The sequence below is a fragment of the Amblyraja radiata genome, chromosome 27 (genome assembly GCF_010909765.2).
Source record: "Amblyraja radiata isolate CabotCenter1 chromosome 27, sAmbRad1.1.pri, whole genome shotgun sequence".
Lineage (NCBI taxonomy): Eukaryota > Metazoa > Chordata > Chondrichthyes > Rajiformes > Rajidae > Amblyraja > Amblyraja radiata.
In genome coordinates, this window is record NC_045982.1 from 32,312,029 (window position 1) to 32,327,220 (window position 15,192).

The window sequence follows — 15,192 nt, forward strand, 5'->3', positions numbered from 1 at the left end:
GTTATTATAAAAAGTAATCTGTATTATTCATTGCTCAAGCATTTACATTCCACAGTTTACATGTTCATGTCTCAGCTTCACAAGATCACAATAAGTGCATTCACTTATTTCTCCACAAACTTCTAACCTTTCGCCTTTCTTCAACCCAGATAGTCATCATTTCAAAGTTAGTATTTCAATCCATCAAGAACCATTGATGGAAGTCAACTCTATCTATTTGACTACTCAGTGGGGGTGAAGAGACAATCTTCTAATCTCTTGCTGATGGGTTATATTTTTGTGCTCAGATCCCGCTGTTCTGCAGGCACGATCCAGGGATAAATAATGTTTCCCGGAGATGGGGATGTGAAAATGGGAAATGAAATCTGTTCAGAATGTGGTTTCTGGTAATAGACATTTAGAGATTAATATTTGAAACATACCAGCATGACCCTGCAGCTTTAACAGTGCAACGTACTGAAGAACTTAAAGATAATCCTCTTGAAACTATTGATAAATCATCCATATTTACCACATGAATCTCACCAAATTTTAATTCAAACAAGAATGACAGATTTAAATAATCCATTATGCATACTTAAACACTTGCCGACATGATATTGAAACTGGCTGAAAGGAAGATCAGGCACACTGGGAAAAGTGGTTTGCAAATGTGATTCTATTATAAAGGCCGAGTTTTATTTACCTGGAAGAAGATCATGGTGGCTCCATCTCTGACTGCTCCGTATTCTATTTTTGTTTGTTTAGCCAGGTCATCAGCGGACTCGATGGGGGATTCCATTCGCTCGACGGTGAGGAAAGCTGCCATGTTTGCCGTGTAGGACGAGATGATAATGAGAGTGAAAAACCACCAGATCCCACCGATGATCCGGGTCGAAAGGGCTTTAGGCATCAGCTCCGACCCTGGTGCAAGCACAGCAAAAGCCAAACAATGATGCTCTTGGTTAACAACAAATATACAACAACATGACAGAGGCTTTGGCTCAGGGAGGAAGTTCAGGTGCTGGTTTAAGTCGAAGATAGACTCAAAATGCTGGAGTAACTCAGCGGGACAGGCAGCATCTCTGGAGAGAAGGAATGGGTGATGTTTCGGGTCGAGACCCTTTTTCAGACTGATATCAGGGGAGTGGGCGGGACACAGATAAAATGTACTCTGAGACAGTAAGACTGGTGGGAGAAGTGGGAAGGGGGAGAGATGGAGAGAGAGGCAAAGCAAGGGCTACTTGAAGTTAGAGAAGTCAATACCACTGGGGTGTAAGCTTCCCAAACTAAAGATAAGGTGTTGTTCCTCCTATTTGCGTTGGGCCTCACTCTGACAATGGAGAAGGCCTAGGACAGAAAGGTTAGATTGGGAATGGGAGGGGGAGTTAAAGTGTTGAGCAACATGGAGATCAGGTAGGCTAAGTTGGACTAAGCAGAGGAGTTCAGTGAAACGATCGTCGAGCCGGTGGTGTATGCCTCGCCGATATACACACACCTGGAACAGACGATTTAGTTTAGTTTAGTTTAGTTTAGTGTCACATGTACATGTACAGAGAAGAGCTTTTGCTGTGTGCTAACCAGCCAGTGGAAAGGCGATACATGATTACAATCGAGCCATTCGCAGTGTGCAGGTACGTAATAAGGGAATGACGTTCAGTGCAAGGTAAAGCCAGCAAAGGCCGATCAAAGATAGTCCAAGGGTCACCAATGAGATAGATAGTAGTTCAGGACTGCTCTCTGGTTGTGGTAGGATGGTTCAGTTGTCTGATAACAGCTGAAACTGGAGGTTTCAGTCTGAAGAAGGGTCTCGACCCGAAACTACGCCTATTCCTTCTCTCCATAAATACTGCCTCACCTGCTGAGTTTCTCCAGCATTTTTTGTCGACCTGAAACTGGAGATGTGTGTTTTCACACTTCTACAGTATACCTTTTGTCCAATGGGAGAGGGGAGATGAAGGAGTAAAAACAAACTATTGAAAGTCTATTTCCAATTATAATCCTTACAAATAATGTTCGGTTCAGTGAGATACGGTGATATGAATGTTCCATTTTAAGGATCAGGAGCAGAAGGGGTGAATCAGGAACACTGCACATATCATCAATATCTGGAGGAACAACTCCGCATTTTTTATCTTCCAGACCAGTCCAGTTTCAGTTTTGTATATTGTCACGTGTACCAAGGTCAGCAGAAAGACAATACATGATTACAATCGAGCCATAAAGTATGCAGCGTATTTACAGTGTATCACATTACATTTACAGAACAAGGGAATAAAGTTTAGTGCAAGGTAAAGCCAGCAATGTCTGATCAAGGAAAGTCCGAAGGTCACCAAAGAAGTAGCTAACATTTCAGCTCTGCTCTCTGGTAGTGCTAGGATGATTGTTGATTTCGATAAATCACCGGGTCAACCGCTTTGAAGGCAGCTATGCTCACTATTGTATGTTTAAAGGGGCTGTCCCACTTTGACCACTTAATCCACGAGTTTAGAAGACCCTAGAAGAGTTGAAAAAAATGTCACGGTGGTGTTGACTCGCCGAAGTAAAAGACCTCCTACAACCCCCCTCGACCTCAGTCTTCCACACCTAAGACCAACTACGACTACCTACGAGTGGAAAATGATCACATGATAAAATGATGTCCTTTTTTTTCTCGGGCCAGTTACCGACCTACGACTACCTACAACTACCTATGACTATCATCATGACCTACTACGACCTGCCTACGACCTACCTTCGAGTAAAAAGTATAAATTTTTTCCATGCCCACCTTTTTTTTACTCGTGGACATTTTTTATCAGGCTGGAAAAAACGCCGCGTCCTACTTGAGGCCACGAGTACACGGAGACCACTCACGAGCATGAAGAAGAGTTACGCAGACCTCCTACGACCTCGTGGCGACCATGCTGCGAATATGAGTCAAGGGCAAAGTCAGCAGAGGTCGGCAATTAGGTAGTGAAAGTGGAACAGGAGCTTAACCCTTACAATACAAAGATTCATATTTCGCTTGTGCAGCTGACAATTCAGCAGTATGATTTTGATTTCTCTAGTTTCAAGTAGCAATTGCCTTCCCTCTCTCACCGTCCCTCCTCCACCCTAAATGTTCTGCTAGTTTCACTGTTTGTTTCTCTTCATTATCAACTATTCCGCAGTATTTCTATCCACTCGTTATCCCCCTCTCCATAGTCAACAATGTTATCCCCCTCTCCATAGTCCGTGATGATTGTTGCTGCCTTCGATGTGTCCTTATCCATACCTTTCATTCCTTTGTTCATTGCATCTTTTAATATCTTGTTTCCCTCTCCCCTCACTGTCAGTCCGAAGAAGGGTCTCCACGTGAAACTTCAGCTATTCCTTTTCTTCCTGACCCCTGCTTTTTGCATCTATCAACAATGGTCTATAGTGGGGTCCATCTTTCTTGAGTCATCATTGCCTGCTCTGATTGTTCTGAACCTCTGGACACCTTTAATTTCCCTCTCTCCTGAATCTCAGTCTGAAGAAGGGTCTCAACCCAAAACATCACCTATTCCTTTTCTCCAGAAATGCTGCCTGTCCCGCTGAGTTACTCCAGAACGTTGTGTAAACCAGCATCCGCAGTTTCTTCCTACACATTAATCTTCTGTTTTTTTTTGCTTACTGGCATATCCATCTCAAGTATTCTAATTGATTTGGACGACTGAGTGATTCACAAGCCAAGCTGTGAGACTCTCTGCAGTATTCCGTAAGTGTGTAAAATAATGTAGGAAAGACACTGAAGGCAAATTCACCATTCATGTAGGTGACCTTTTCTGTTTGTAAAATGCACTGCAATAGAGGAGAGACGGAAAATACCTTTTGGAAGAGTTAGGCGAAAGAGCCAGAGTGTCCTTGATGTTAAAGAATAGGATAAAGGTAAAAAAGAACTTCCAAAAGACGTGGTCTGCATTTATGGAACTATTACAAGCATAAGGTGAAATAGTAATTTAAAAAATAAATGGTACCAGGATCTGGTAACGGGGGGTAAAAAAAAAACACGGTTGGTATATCCTTTTTTGCAGAGTTTTGTGTTATAATAGAGCGATTGTTTCTCCTTTTTTTTCTTTTCCTTCTAGGGTCTATTTCCTTTCTTTACTTCCTTCTCTAACTTCTTCCCTAAGGGGCTTTCTTTTCCCAACACTTTCCTGCACCTTCACGACTCTTGCTCACTTTCCTTACTTCATTTATTTCTACCTTTTTTAAAGCTCGAAAAACGAAGTGGTACAACAAATGTAATGAGATATATGTGATGTGTATTACTGTAATTTACTGTACTTCTAATAAAAAAATAATTTTTTTTAATTTTTTTTTTTTTAAATGGGATAAAGGTGCTAAAGAGGAAAGACCTTCACTCTGAACATCACTGAGAATGGCACAGTTGCCACAGCATGTGGGATTGCTGTCTCACACCTCCAGTAACTTGGGTTTGATCCTGACCTTGTGTGCTGCCTGTGTGGAGTCTGCACGTTCTCCTGTCCCATGTCAGAGGTCATAGGGAGAAGGCAGTAGAATGGGGTTAGGAGGAGAGATAGATCGTCCATGATTGAATGGCGGAGTCGACTTGATGGGCCGAATGGCCTAATTCTGCTCCTATCACTTATGAACTTTTGAACTGTGACCACGTGGGTTTCCCCTGGGTGCTCTAGTTTCCTCCCATAACCCAACGACCTGTGGGTTAGTTGATTAATTGACTATGGTAAACTTCCCTAATTTGTAGTTGATTGGAAGAATTTGTGGAAGGAGGCGTTGTTGGGAAAGTGAGATTGAATATTAGGGTGAGATTTGTGTAAAAATGTGTGTGTGGTGGTTGGAGTGGACATGGCGGGCAGAAGGGCCTGTTTCAATGCTATATCTCACTCTGATTGCATGACGAGTAGTCTGCATGAAGATTAAAAAAATTGCAGGGAGTAGAACACTTTGCTGGGAGTTCTACAATGGCCCGTAAACAGTATGTGCAGACAACATAAATCCTAAAATTAGAGGTGCATGCAACAAGGATAAGTTAATATCCATGGGGATATTAATCTATATATAGACTGGCAAACCAGGTTAGTATTTATAGTTTAGAAGATAAATTCATGGAGTGAATTTCCTCTTTGAAACGTATCGAATAGTGAAAGGCTTGGATAGATTGGATATGGAGAGGATGATTCCACTAGTGGGAGAATCTAGGACTATAGCCTCAGAATCAAAGGATGTTCCTTTCAGAAGGAGATGAGTAGGAATTTCTTTAGTCAGGGGATGGTGAATCTGTGAACGTCTTTGCAACAGAAAGCTGTGGAAGCTAAGTCGGTGGATATGTTTAAGGCAGATATATATTTATTCTTGATTAGTACGGGTGTCAGGGGTTATGGGAAGAAAGCAGGATAATGGGGTTGGGAGGGAGATAGATCAGCCATGATTGAATGGCAGAATAGACTTGATGGGCCGAAGGGCCTAATTCTGTTCCTATCACTTATAACCTTATGATGGCTTTCTAATTTAGTATGTCAAGGATCAAATGAAGGTGCAGGCTGCAAGGGATCGATTGTTGTCTAATGAAAAAACATTAACTGATGATCAAATAGCCTGGGGACCTGAAGGAAATAGTGATCACTAGACTAAGTGACCCATTCTCACACGGGAGGCCTGGTCCCCCAACGCAATATTCTACCTCTCCACCAATTCCAATATTCCACCACTCATGCATAGCCCCCAACTGCGCAGGCGGGGCTGATGGGTTCCCGTTGTGACGCCCCTGATCCTCCCTCCTCCCCTCAACCCTCCACTCTGCCCCTTGACCTCCCCCCCCCCCCCCCCAAGCACTCATTCCAACCCCCCTCAAACCCCCCCCCCCCCCCGTCCACTCTTAGCGGCTCTCTGGCGGCGCAGCCATTCCCTCCCATTGGGTTCCCATTGTGACGTAGAACACGCGGGTATTACTGCGCAGGCGCAGCTGACGGGCACGGCAAGTGGAAAAGGGATTTATTAAAGTTTAAAATGTGAATAACTCCTAAAATATAACAACAATTTAAACGTTAAAGAGGAGATTTATTCAGTCTGTTCTTTCTTGTTCTTCTCTTGTTGCGTTCTACAGCCAGTGGAGGTGGTCGACTTCAGGTGGGGGCTGTCGGGGCTGGTGGGGAAGCGTCCTGCAGCCTGGGGAGGGGCACGGTTTCAGGCGGGGCTGTCATGGGCCGGTGGGGGAGGGGGGAGCGTCCTGCAGCTGGGGGAGGGGGATGGCTTCAGGCAGTGGCTAGTGGGAGGGGGCTTTCAGGAGGGCTAGTATGGGTGTTGTGGACCAAAGGGACAGGTTTCCAGAGGGCAAGTATAGACATTGTGGGCCGAATGGATTCTTGGGCTAGTCCTGCAACTGGGGATGGAGAGGCTTCAGGTGGGAGCTGGCGGGAGCCACAGTTCACTCAGCCATGGCTTGTGGACTCAGTTCACTCACTCACGGCTTCTGGACTCACAGTTCACTCACTCACAGCTTCTGGACCCACAGTTCACTCACTCGCGGCTTCTGGAGCCGACTCTCACTCACGGCTTCCGGGCTTCCGGGCTTGCTGATTCACGCCCGACTTGTGGACTCATGCCCGGCCTCCGGGGCTTTATTCCCCTCGCCCCCGGAAGGGGCGTTACCTTCATGGTGACTGACAGGCGTGAAGACCAATCTGCTGATCTCACGATTTTCCAAACCTTCATACCTTTTGTAATATTCTACCGATCGGAACAAAGCTTCATGCACTTGGAGCAGAGGAGAACGGTGAGTAAGGTGGCGAAAAAATCCTAGTGAATTAGGGTACCGTTTTTGTGCAAATTTAAAAACAATGCAGACCGGACGTGGTCAAAATGAGAGTTTTAGTAATAGTATAGATAATAAGATACAATTTTATATAAAAGTTTGCCAGTGTCTTATTTCATTCTGAAACATTCAGGGTTGTTAAATGTGAATAAATCAAGGTACAAATGCATTAAGTGTCACTTGGCTATATTACACAGGGAAGCTAAAATAAAATATATTTAAAGCATTAGAACATGGACCAGTACATTATCCTTGTATCCCTCTTGTTATCACACCTTTCCCAGCCATCAATGGGCCATTATGGACTCCACCCTTCCTGAGCTCATCTGTTGCCAGCCCTAATTCTGGCCTTTTCTCGCCTCCACATCTATCTTTCAATCTGAAGAAGGGATCCCCCCCCCGAAATGTCACCTATTCCTTTTCTCCAGAGATGCTGTCTGATCCGTTGAGTTACTCTAGCATTTTGTGTCTAGCTTTGGTATAAACCAGCATCTGCAGTTCATGCCGACACATGGAACAAACAGCACAGGAACAGGCCGTTCAATCCACAATGTCCGTGTCGAACGTGATGGAAGTTTGAACTAATCTCCTGCAAGTGATCCATATCCCTCCATCCATGTGCAAATCCAAAAGCCTCTTAAATGCCTCATTTATATCTGCCTCCACCATTGCCCCAGGCAACACATTCCAGGCCCCCCGATATCCTCTGTGTAAAAAGTTGTCTCGTTCATCTCCTTTAGACTCTGCCCCTTTCATCTAAGCCTATATTATTAAGCCTTTCATGTTTTTACACCAGGAGAAAGGTTTCCACTGTCTCTCTGATCTATGCTTCTCATAATTTATGTATTTCTATATGGTCTCCCCTCTTCAGAGAAACAAGTTACGCTTGTCCAAACTCTCCTTCAAGCTAATACTTTCCAATCCAGACAGGATTAATTGAAGAATAACATTTAAAAACGAATATATGGCGTACAAAACTACATATTCCTTCACTGGGAAAGAAACATGTTTACAAAGAGAGATTGGGCAGACGTGTTTTTTTCTCTGGAACGCCGGAGTTTGAGGAGAGATAAGATTGAAATATATAAATATTACGAGAGGCATTGAGCCTGCACCGCCATTCAATATGATCATGGCTGATCATCCAACTCAGTATCCCGTACCTGCCTTCTCTCCATACCCTCTGATCCCCTTAGCCACAAGGGCCACATCTAACTCCCTCTTAAATATAGCCAATGAACTGGCCTCGACTACCCTCTGTGGCAGAGAGTTCCAGAGATTCACCACTCTCTGTGTGAAAAAAGTACTTCTCATCTCGGTTTTAAAGGATTTCCCCCTTATCCTTAAGCTGTGACCCCTTGTCCTGGACTTCCCCAACATCGGGAGCAATCTTCCTGCATCTAGCATGTCCAACCCCTTAAGAATTTTGTAAGTTTCTATAAGATCCCCTCTCAATCTCCTAAATTCTAGAGAGTATAAACCAAGTCTATCCAGTCTTTCTTCATAAGACAGTCCTGACATCCCAGGAATCAGTCTGGTGAACCTTCTCTGCACTCCTTCTATGGCAATAATGTCCTTCCTCAGATTTGGAGACCAAAACTGTACACAATATTCCAGGTGTGGTCTCACCAAGACCCTGTACAACTGCAGTAGAACCTCCCTGCTCCTATACTCAAATCCATTTGCTATGAAAGCTAACATACCATTCACTTTCTTCACTGCCTGCTGCACCTGCATGCCTACTTTCAATGACTGGTGTACCATGACACCCAGGTCTCACTGCATCTCCCCTTTTCCTAGTCGGCCACCATTTAGATAATAGTCTGCTTTCCTGTTTTTGCCACCAAAATGGATAACCTCACATTTATCCATATTATACTGCATCAGCCAAACATTTGCCCACTCACCCAGCCTATCCAAGTCACCTTGCAGTCTCCTAGCATCCTCCTCACAGCTAACCCTGCCCCCCAGCTTAGTGTCATCCACAAACTTGGAGATATTGGCTTCAATTCCCTCATCCAGATCATTAATATATATTGTAAATAGCTGGGGTCCCAGCACTGAGCCTTGCGGTACCCCACTAGTCACTGCCTGCCATTGTGAAAAGGACCCGTTTACTCCTACTCTTTGCACAGAGGGTGGTGGGTGTCTGGCTTGTGCTGCCAAGGGTAATGGTGGATGCAGATGCAATGGTGGCATTCCAGCAGCTTTCGGATAGGTGCATGGATATGCAGGGAATGCAGGCGTATTGATTGTGAGCAGGCAGATAAGAGTTAGTCTTGGCATGATATTCAGCATAGACCTTGTGGGCTGATGGGCCTGCTGCCTTGCAGTGCTGTTCTGTGCTCCATCTGATCCCACAGTAAATATCAAGAAAAATTTAAGAGAACATGTGATTAAAGAAAGAGTGGAATAAGTTGCGAATTAAAACAAGGTTCCGAAGGATTGGGAATTGATAGAATTTGGCAAAGGAGAATGAAAGCATTGGGGAAGTTTGTGTGGGTGGCACTGTGGCACAGCAGTAGAGTTTCTGCCTTACAGAGTTAGAGACCCGGGTTCCATCCTGACTGCGGGTGATGTCTTTCCGTAGTTTGTACATTCTCCCCATGACCAGCTTGGGTTTTCTCTGGAAGTTCCGGATTAACTCTCACACTCCAAAGACGTACAGGTTTGAAGGCTAATTGGCTTGGTAAAATTGTAAAATTGTCCCTAATGGATAAGATAGTGTTAGTGTGCAGGGATCGCTGGTCAGTGTGGACTCGGTGGGCCGATGGGCCTGTTTCTGGGCTGTATCTCTAAACTAAAATGTGGTGGACATGAGTCATTCAGCAGTCAACAGAAATAAATGAAGTGCTTTTATGGAAGTGCAAAGAGGAATAACTATAGACAATAGACAATATGTGCAGGAGTAGGCCATTTGGCCCTTCGAGCCAGCATCGCCATTCACTGTGATCATCGCTGATCATCCACAATCAGTACCCCGTTCCTGCCTTCTCCCCATATCCCCTGACTCTGCTATCCTTAAGAACCCTATCTAACTCTCTCTTGAAAGCATCCAGAGAATTGGCCTCCACTGCCTTCTGAGGCAGAGAATTCCACAGATTCACAACCCTCTGTGTGAAAAAGTTCTTCCTCATCTCCGTTCTAAATGGCTTACCCCTTATTCTTAAACTGTGGCTCCTGGTTCTGGACTCCCCCAACATCGGGAACATGTTTCCTGATCCCATCCAGCAAACATTAATGAGGTGTAGGAAGGAACTGCAGATGCAGGTTTAAATCGAGCATCGACACGTTAATGAGGGTTATTTACAGATCCAGACAAAGAAATGGTTTTAAGAGAGAATAAGGAAATGGCAGAGAAATTTAACACATCTCATGTTGTCTATCTTCATAGAAGAATGCACAGGAAACCTCCCAGAACAAAAAAATGGAGAACTAGAGGTTTAGAATGAATGAGGAGCTCAAAGAAAATTCCAATTATAAAATGGCAGGTAAAAATGAAAGTATTTGAAATATTAGTGGAAGAAGGTGATAAAGGATATTTGTGATTGAGGTAATATAGCAAAGATTCACCTAGTTGACCTCTGGGATGGTCAATCTGTCGTATGAGGAGAGATGACACAAACTAAAACTATTCTGTGTTGTTAAACACTTTAATTCCTCTTCCCCATTACCACACTGACCTTTCTGTCCTAGGCCTCCTCCATTTTCAGAGTGAGGCTAAACGCAAATTGGGGGAACAGCATCTCTTATTTCGCTTGGGCAGCTTACAAGCCTGAGTGCTGTCTGGTTAGCAACCTTGGTACATGTGACAAGAAACTAAACTAAGACTAACCCAGGGGTATAAATATTGATTTCTCTAACTTCAACTAACCCCTGCGTTCCTGCCCCTGCCCCAGTTTCTTGTTGTCACCTCGCTGCAGCTAACAATGGCCAATTTCCATTTTTTGCACATCTCTTTCATTCATTTCCCTTTCCCGTGAGGTGAGATTTGCCTGGGGAGGTAGATGAGGCAGGGACCATCACAATGTTTAAGATGCAATTAGACAGGTACATGGATAGGACAGGTTTAGAGGGATAAGGGCCAAACACAGGCAGGTGGGACTAGTGTAGATTGGACATGTTGGCCAATGTGGACGTGGTCTGTTTCCACATTGTATGACTCTGTGACTCTATGTAAACAGAATAAAAGCAGATTAGGTTCTGCGGAGTTAGTGGGGGAGAGTGGGCATGGATGTACTGAACGACAGGGTGAGCACAGCCCCTTAAACCTCAGTCAGCAAAGAGCCAGGAACCTTGAGAATGTTGCTATCTTTGTATTCATTTGTCCCAAGTCCTTTCTCACCCTTGGTACGTGGCCTCTTCTGATTCACTCTCTGACACTGTACAGAGTGGAAACAAAAACCTCTTCAATACAAAGGGCTGGATTAGCTCAGTGGATCAGGCAGCATCTTGGGCGCCTATGGATAGGTAATGTTTCAGGTCGGGACCCTTCTTAACACAGCCTCCCATTTTTTTCACCACTCACTCTTTTCCACCCATTAACACATTTCTTACCTTTAATAACACACACGCTCATCTGACGATCCTTTGGGTGTTCTACTAAATTACTCCATCACTTTGCATTCTACACAAGATTCTGGCATCTGCAGTTCCTTGTGTCTCATCAATGGTTCAATAGCGGGTTTTTTGTCACATATGCAACCACACAGTGAAATTTAGTTTAGTTTAGTTTGGAGATAGAGCACGGAAACAGGCCCTTCATCCTACTGAGTCCGCGCCGACCAGCGATCCCCGCACATTAACACCATCCTACACACACTAGTGACAATTTACACTTATATCAAGCCAATGAACCTACAAACCTGTACCTCTTTGGAGTGTGGGAGGAAGCCGAAGATCTCGGAGAAAACCCACGCAGGTCACAGGGAGTACATACAAACTCCTTACGAACAGAATCTGTAGGCGGAATCGAACCGGGGTCACCGATAAAGCCCCTGTCCCACTTAGGAAACCTGAACGGAAACCTCTGGTGACCTTGCGCCCCACCCAAGGTTTCCGTGAGGTTCCTGGAGGCTTTGGTCACTCTCCCTAATGGTCGAAAGTGGTTTCCACGTAGTCAAGGCTTCTTCTATGTTCCTGCGATTATTTCAACAAATTCAAAACCGGCCTCGACTAAAAATAGGTTGCCGTTTGGTCGAAGCCAGTGGATTGGGGTTGTTATTTACTTACAGGCAGTCAAAGGCAATCTCCTTCGCTGACCGACCATTTTGATTGGCTCGTTGGGAGTTTTCAGCAAAGTTTTTTGGTTTTTAGGACCTAGAAGATCTGTCGGAAGGTAAAATACCCGCTAACTTTATTAAACTTCTTAAAACTGTCGCCACTCCTTCTCTCCCCCCCCCTCCCCTTCTCTCCCCCTCTCCCCTTCTCTTCCACTTCTCTCTCCCCTTCTCTGTCCTTCTTTCCCCTTCGCTCTCTCCCTCCCACGCTCTCTAAAGGACTTACCGTGCTCTGTGGCAGCCGTTTACCTTCCTCTTCATCGTGCAGACAGCGCTCCTCTGCTGTCCCTGGCCCCCACCTTTGCGATGTGTGTGCGTGTGTGTGTGTGTGTGTGTGTGTGTGTGTGTGTGTGTATGTGTGTGTGCGGTTGGCAGCAAAGATCCTGTAGGATCTTTGGTCAGTAGATGCAGCTCACGCTTCTGTGGAGGCTTTCCAGGCGAGTGACCAAAACCTCTGGCGACTCATGGAAACCTGGGTGGAGCGCAAGGTCAGCAGAGGTTTCCGTTCAGGTTTCCTAAGTGGGACAGGGGCTTAAGGCAGCAACTCTACCGCTGCACCACCATTCCAGGTAAGGCCTTTCTTACTTTCCATCCTCCCTTTGTGCCTTTCTCTTCTCACCTGGCCAAGGGTGGGAGGAGGGTGACCTCCACTCTGTTTAATGCTGCATCAACCACCTCAGGTACAGACCCAGTGTAAAACATAGCCGTCAGCAGCAGTAGGATCTGTACGGCTAAGATAAATGTCACGCGTACCAGAGCAGGGGGAGAGGACGGCACAGGTTCTACTTCCTTGAAGTCTGAGCTCAATGTTGAGCCTTGTTGCAGGAGACTCAGCTGAAAGGCTTCAGGTCACAACCTTCAACAGTGGCTGCTGGATGTGAATTGCAAACATTCAATGGGTTTTCAGACCTGACAGAAACCCAGGTTGCAATATCATGGGATCCAGCACACACAACGTGGGCCATTCCATTCACACACTGGAGCAAGGGTTCTGATATGAAACGTCACCCATCCTTTTATTCCCACAAATGCTGCCTGACCCACTGAGCCACTCCAGCACTTTGTGTGTCTATCTGTGGTCCCACCAATAAGGCAGAGAGATCACAATGGCTGATGTCTCAACTTCCACTAAGGCACAAATAGAAGCTATTCAACATCTGCTGGAAGAACACGGTCAGAAGAAGGGATCAGGCAGCATCTGGGTGTGGAAATACACAGACATTTCGGATTGGGACTCTCCTTCAGACTGAAGAATGATCCTGACCCAAAAGGTCATCAGTGCATTCACCTTCACAGATGCTGCTTAATCTACAGATATTCTCCAACCAACACTTTGATTTTTGCTCACGACTCCAGCATCTGTAGTTTAGTTTAGTTTAGAGAAACAGGCCCTTCGGCCCTCCGTGTCCATGCTGACCAGTGAACTCCATACACTATCTTCCACGCCAGGGACAATTTACAATCTATACCTAAGCCAATTAACCTATAAACCTGTACATCTTTGGAGTGTGGGAGGAAATTGGAGCACCCAGGGAAAACCCCCATGTTCACGGGGAGAACGTACAAACTCTAGATAGACACAAAAAGCTGGATCTCTGGAGAGAACGAATGGATCACAAACTCTATACAGACAGCACCTGAAGCTAGGATCGAACCCAGGCCTCTGGCGCTGCAAGGCAGCAACTCTCCTGCTGTGCCACCATGCCGCCCATGCAGTCTCTTGTGTCTTCATCTAGCTTCTGGATGGTGCAGTGAAATGTTTTCATTCAAGTTCAAACTACTGCCATCCCCAAAGGATTACAGAGAATCCAGAGGAGTGGCAGGCAGAAGCAGAAGAACCTGGCTCCTTCTGGAGTACTGGAATACTTGCCAGGGCGTGTAGAGAAAGTAATGAGTAATGTATCAGGGATCCAGACATTCACAAACTGACTACAAAAGCAAGGAAAGTATGTTGAACCTGTACTGGTCAGGCAGTAAATGGAACATTGTGTGCACCACAGTCCCTTTGAGTTTTGTTTATTATAACATTTACCGAGGTGCAGTGAAAATCTTTTGTTGCCATGGAGATAGCACGGAAAAGATTTACTACCAGGGTGCGAGGCGATGAGGGATTTTGGATACGAGGACAGACCAAAGTAACTGAGGGTGGCACGGTGGTGCAGCGGTAGAGTTGCTGCCTTACAGCACCACAGACCCGGGTTTGATCCTGACCTCGGGGTGATGTCTATACGGAGTTCGTACTTACTCCCTATGACTGCGTGGATTTTCCCGGGTGCTCTGCTTTACTCCCACACTCCAAAGACATGTAAGTTTGTAGGTTAATTAGCTTCTGTAAATTGTAACTAGCGTGTAGGATTGAACTAGTGTGCAGGTAATCGCTGTTCGTCATGGACTCGGTGAGCCGAAGGGCCTGTTTCCACATTGTAATCTCTAAAAACTAAAACCCGGATTGTTTTTCGTGCTTCAAACAAGGTGAGGAGAAGATACAATTAGGCCCTTATCCTGAAACGTTCATTTTGGTTTTCTTTCCACACATGCTGCCTTACCTGCTGATTGTGGGCCTGGCTGTGAGAACCGAAGACTCATTTACTCAGATCAGTTATGATCTGAAAATCGCTGCCTGTAATGATGTTGGAAACAGAATTGAATCAGTGCTTTGAAAGGGGAATTGGACAGACACTTGAAAGATAAATAACCCCTGCCTCTGGGACAAGTGTACAGGAATGTAGTGGATGGGATCATTCTACAAAAGGCTGGAATTGACTTGATGGGCCAAAGAGCATCTTGTTGCACCATAACAATTCTAAATTTAGGGTTGAATGTCAGGAGACGATGATGAGTACATGGAAAACAAGATTGGCAGTCATGAAATTACTGAATTGGCATTAAAGACACAAACATTTCACTCATATCCTTCAGGGAGGAAAATATATTAACATATTGGGCATCATGTTGTTGGAAAGATGTTGTCAAGCTTGAAAGGGCGCAGAGAAGATCTACGAGGATGTTGCCAGGACTCATGGGCCCGAGCTAAAGGGAGAGGTTGAGCAGGCTTGGACTTTCTTCCTTAGAGCGCAGGAGGATGAGGAGTGAACTTATAGTGGTGTACACAGTCACGAGAGGTATAGATTGGGT

General features: G+C 45.1%; 1 protein-coding gene across 1 annotated transcript in view; it reads right to left on the reverse strand.

The window, feature by feature from the left end:
• The window catches only part of grik3 (glutamate ionotropic receptor kainate type subunit 3), a 579,584-nt gene that overhangs the window by 87,946 nt on the left and 476,446 nt on the right, over positions 1-15,192 (reverse strand). The window contains exon 13 of the mRNA XM_033045484.1: positions 686-903. Within this exon, the coding sequence (XP_032901375.1) occupies positions 686-903 (218 nt within the window). The remainder of the gene's footprint in view (positions 1-685; positions 904-15,192) is intronic.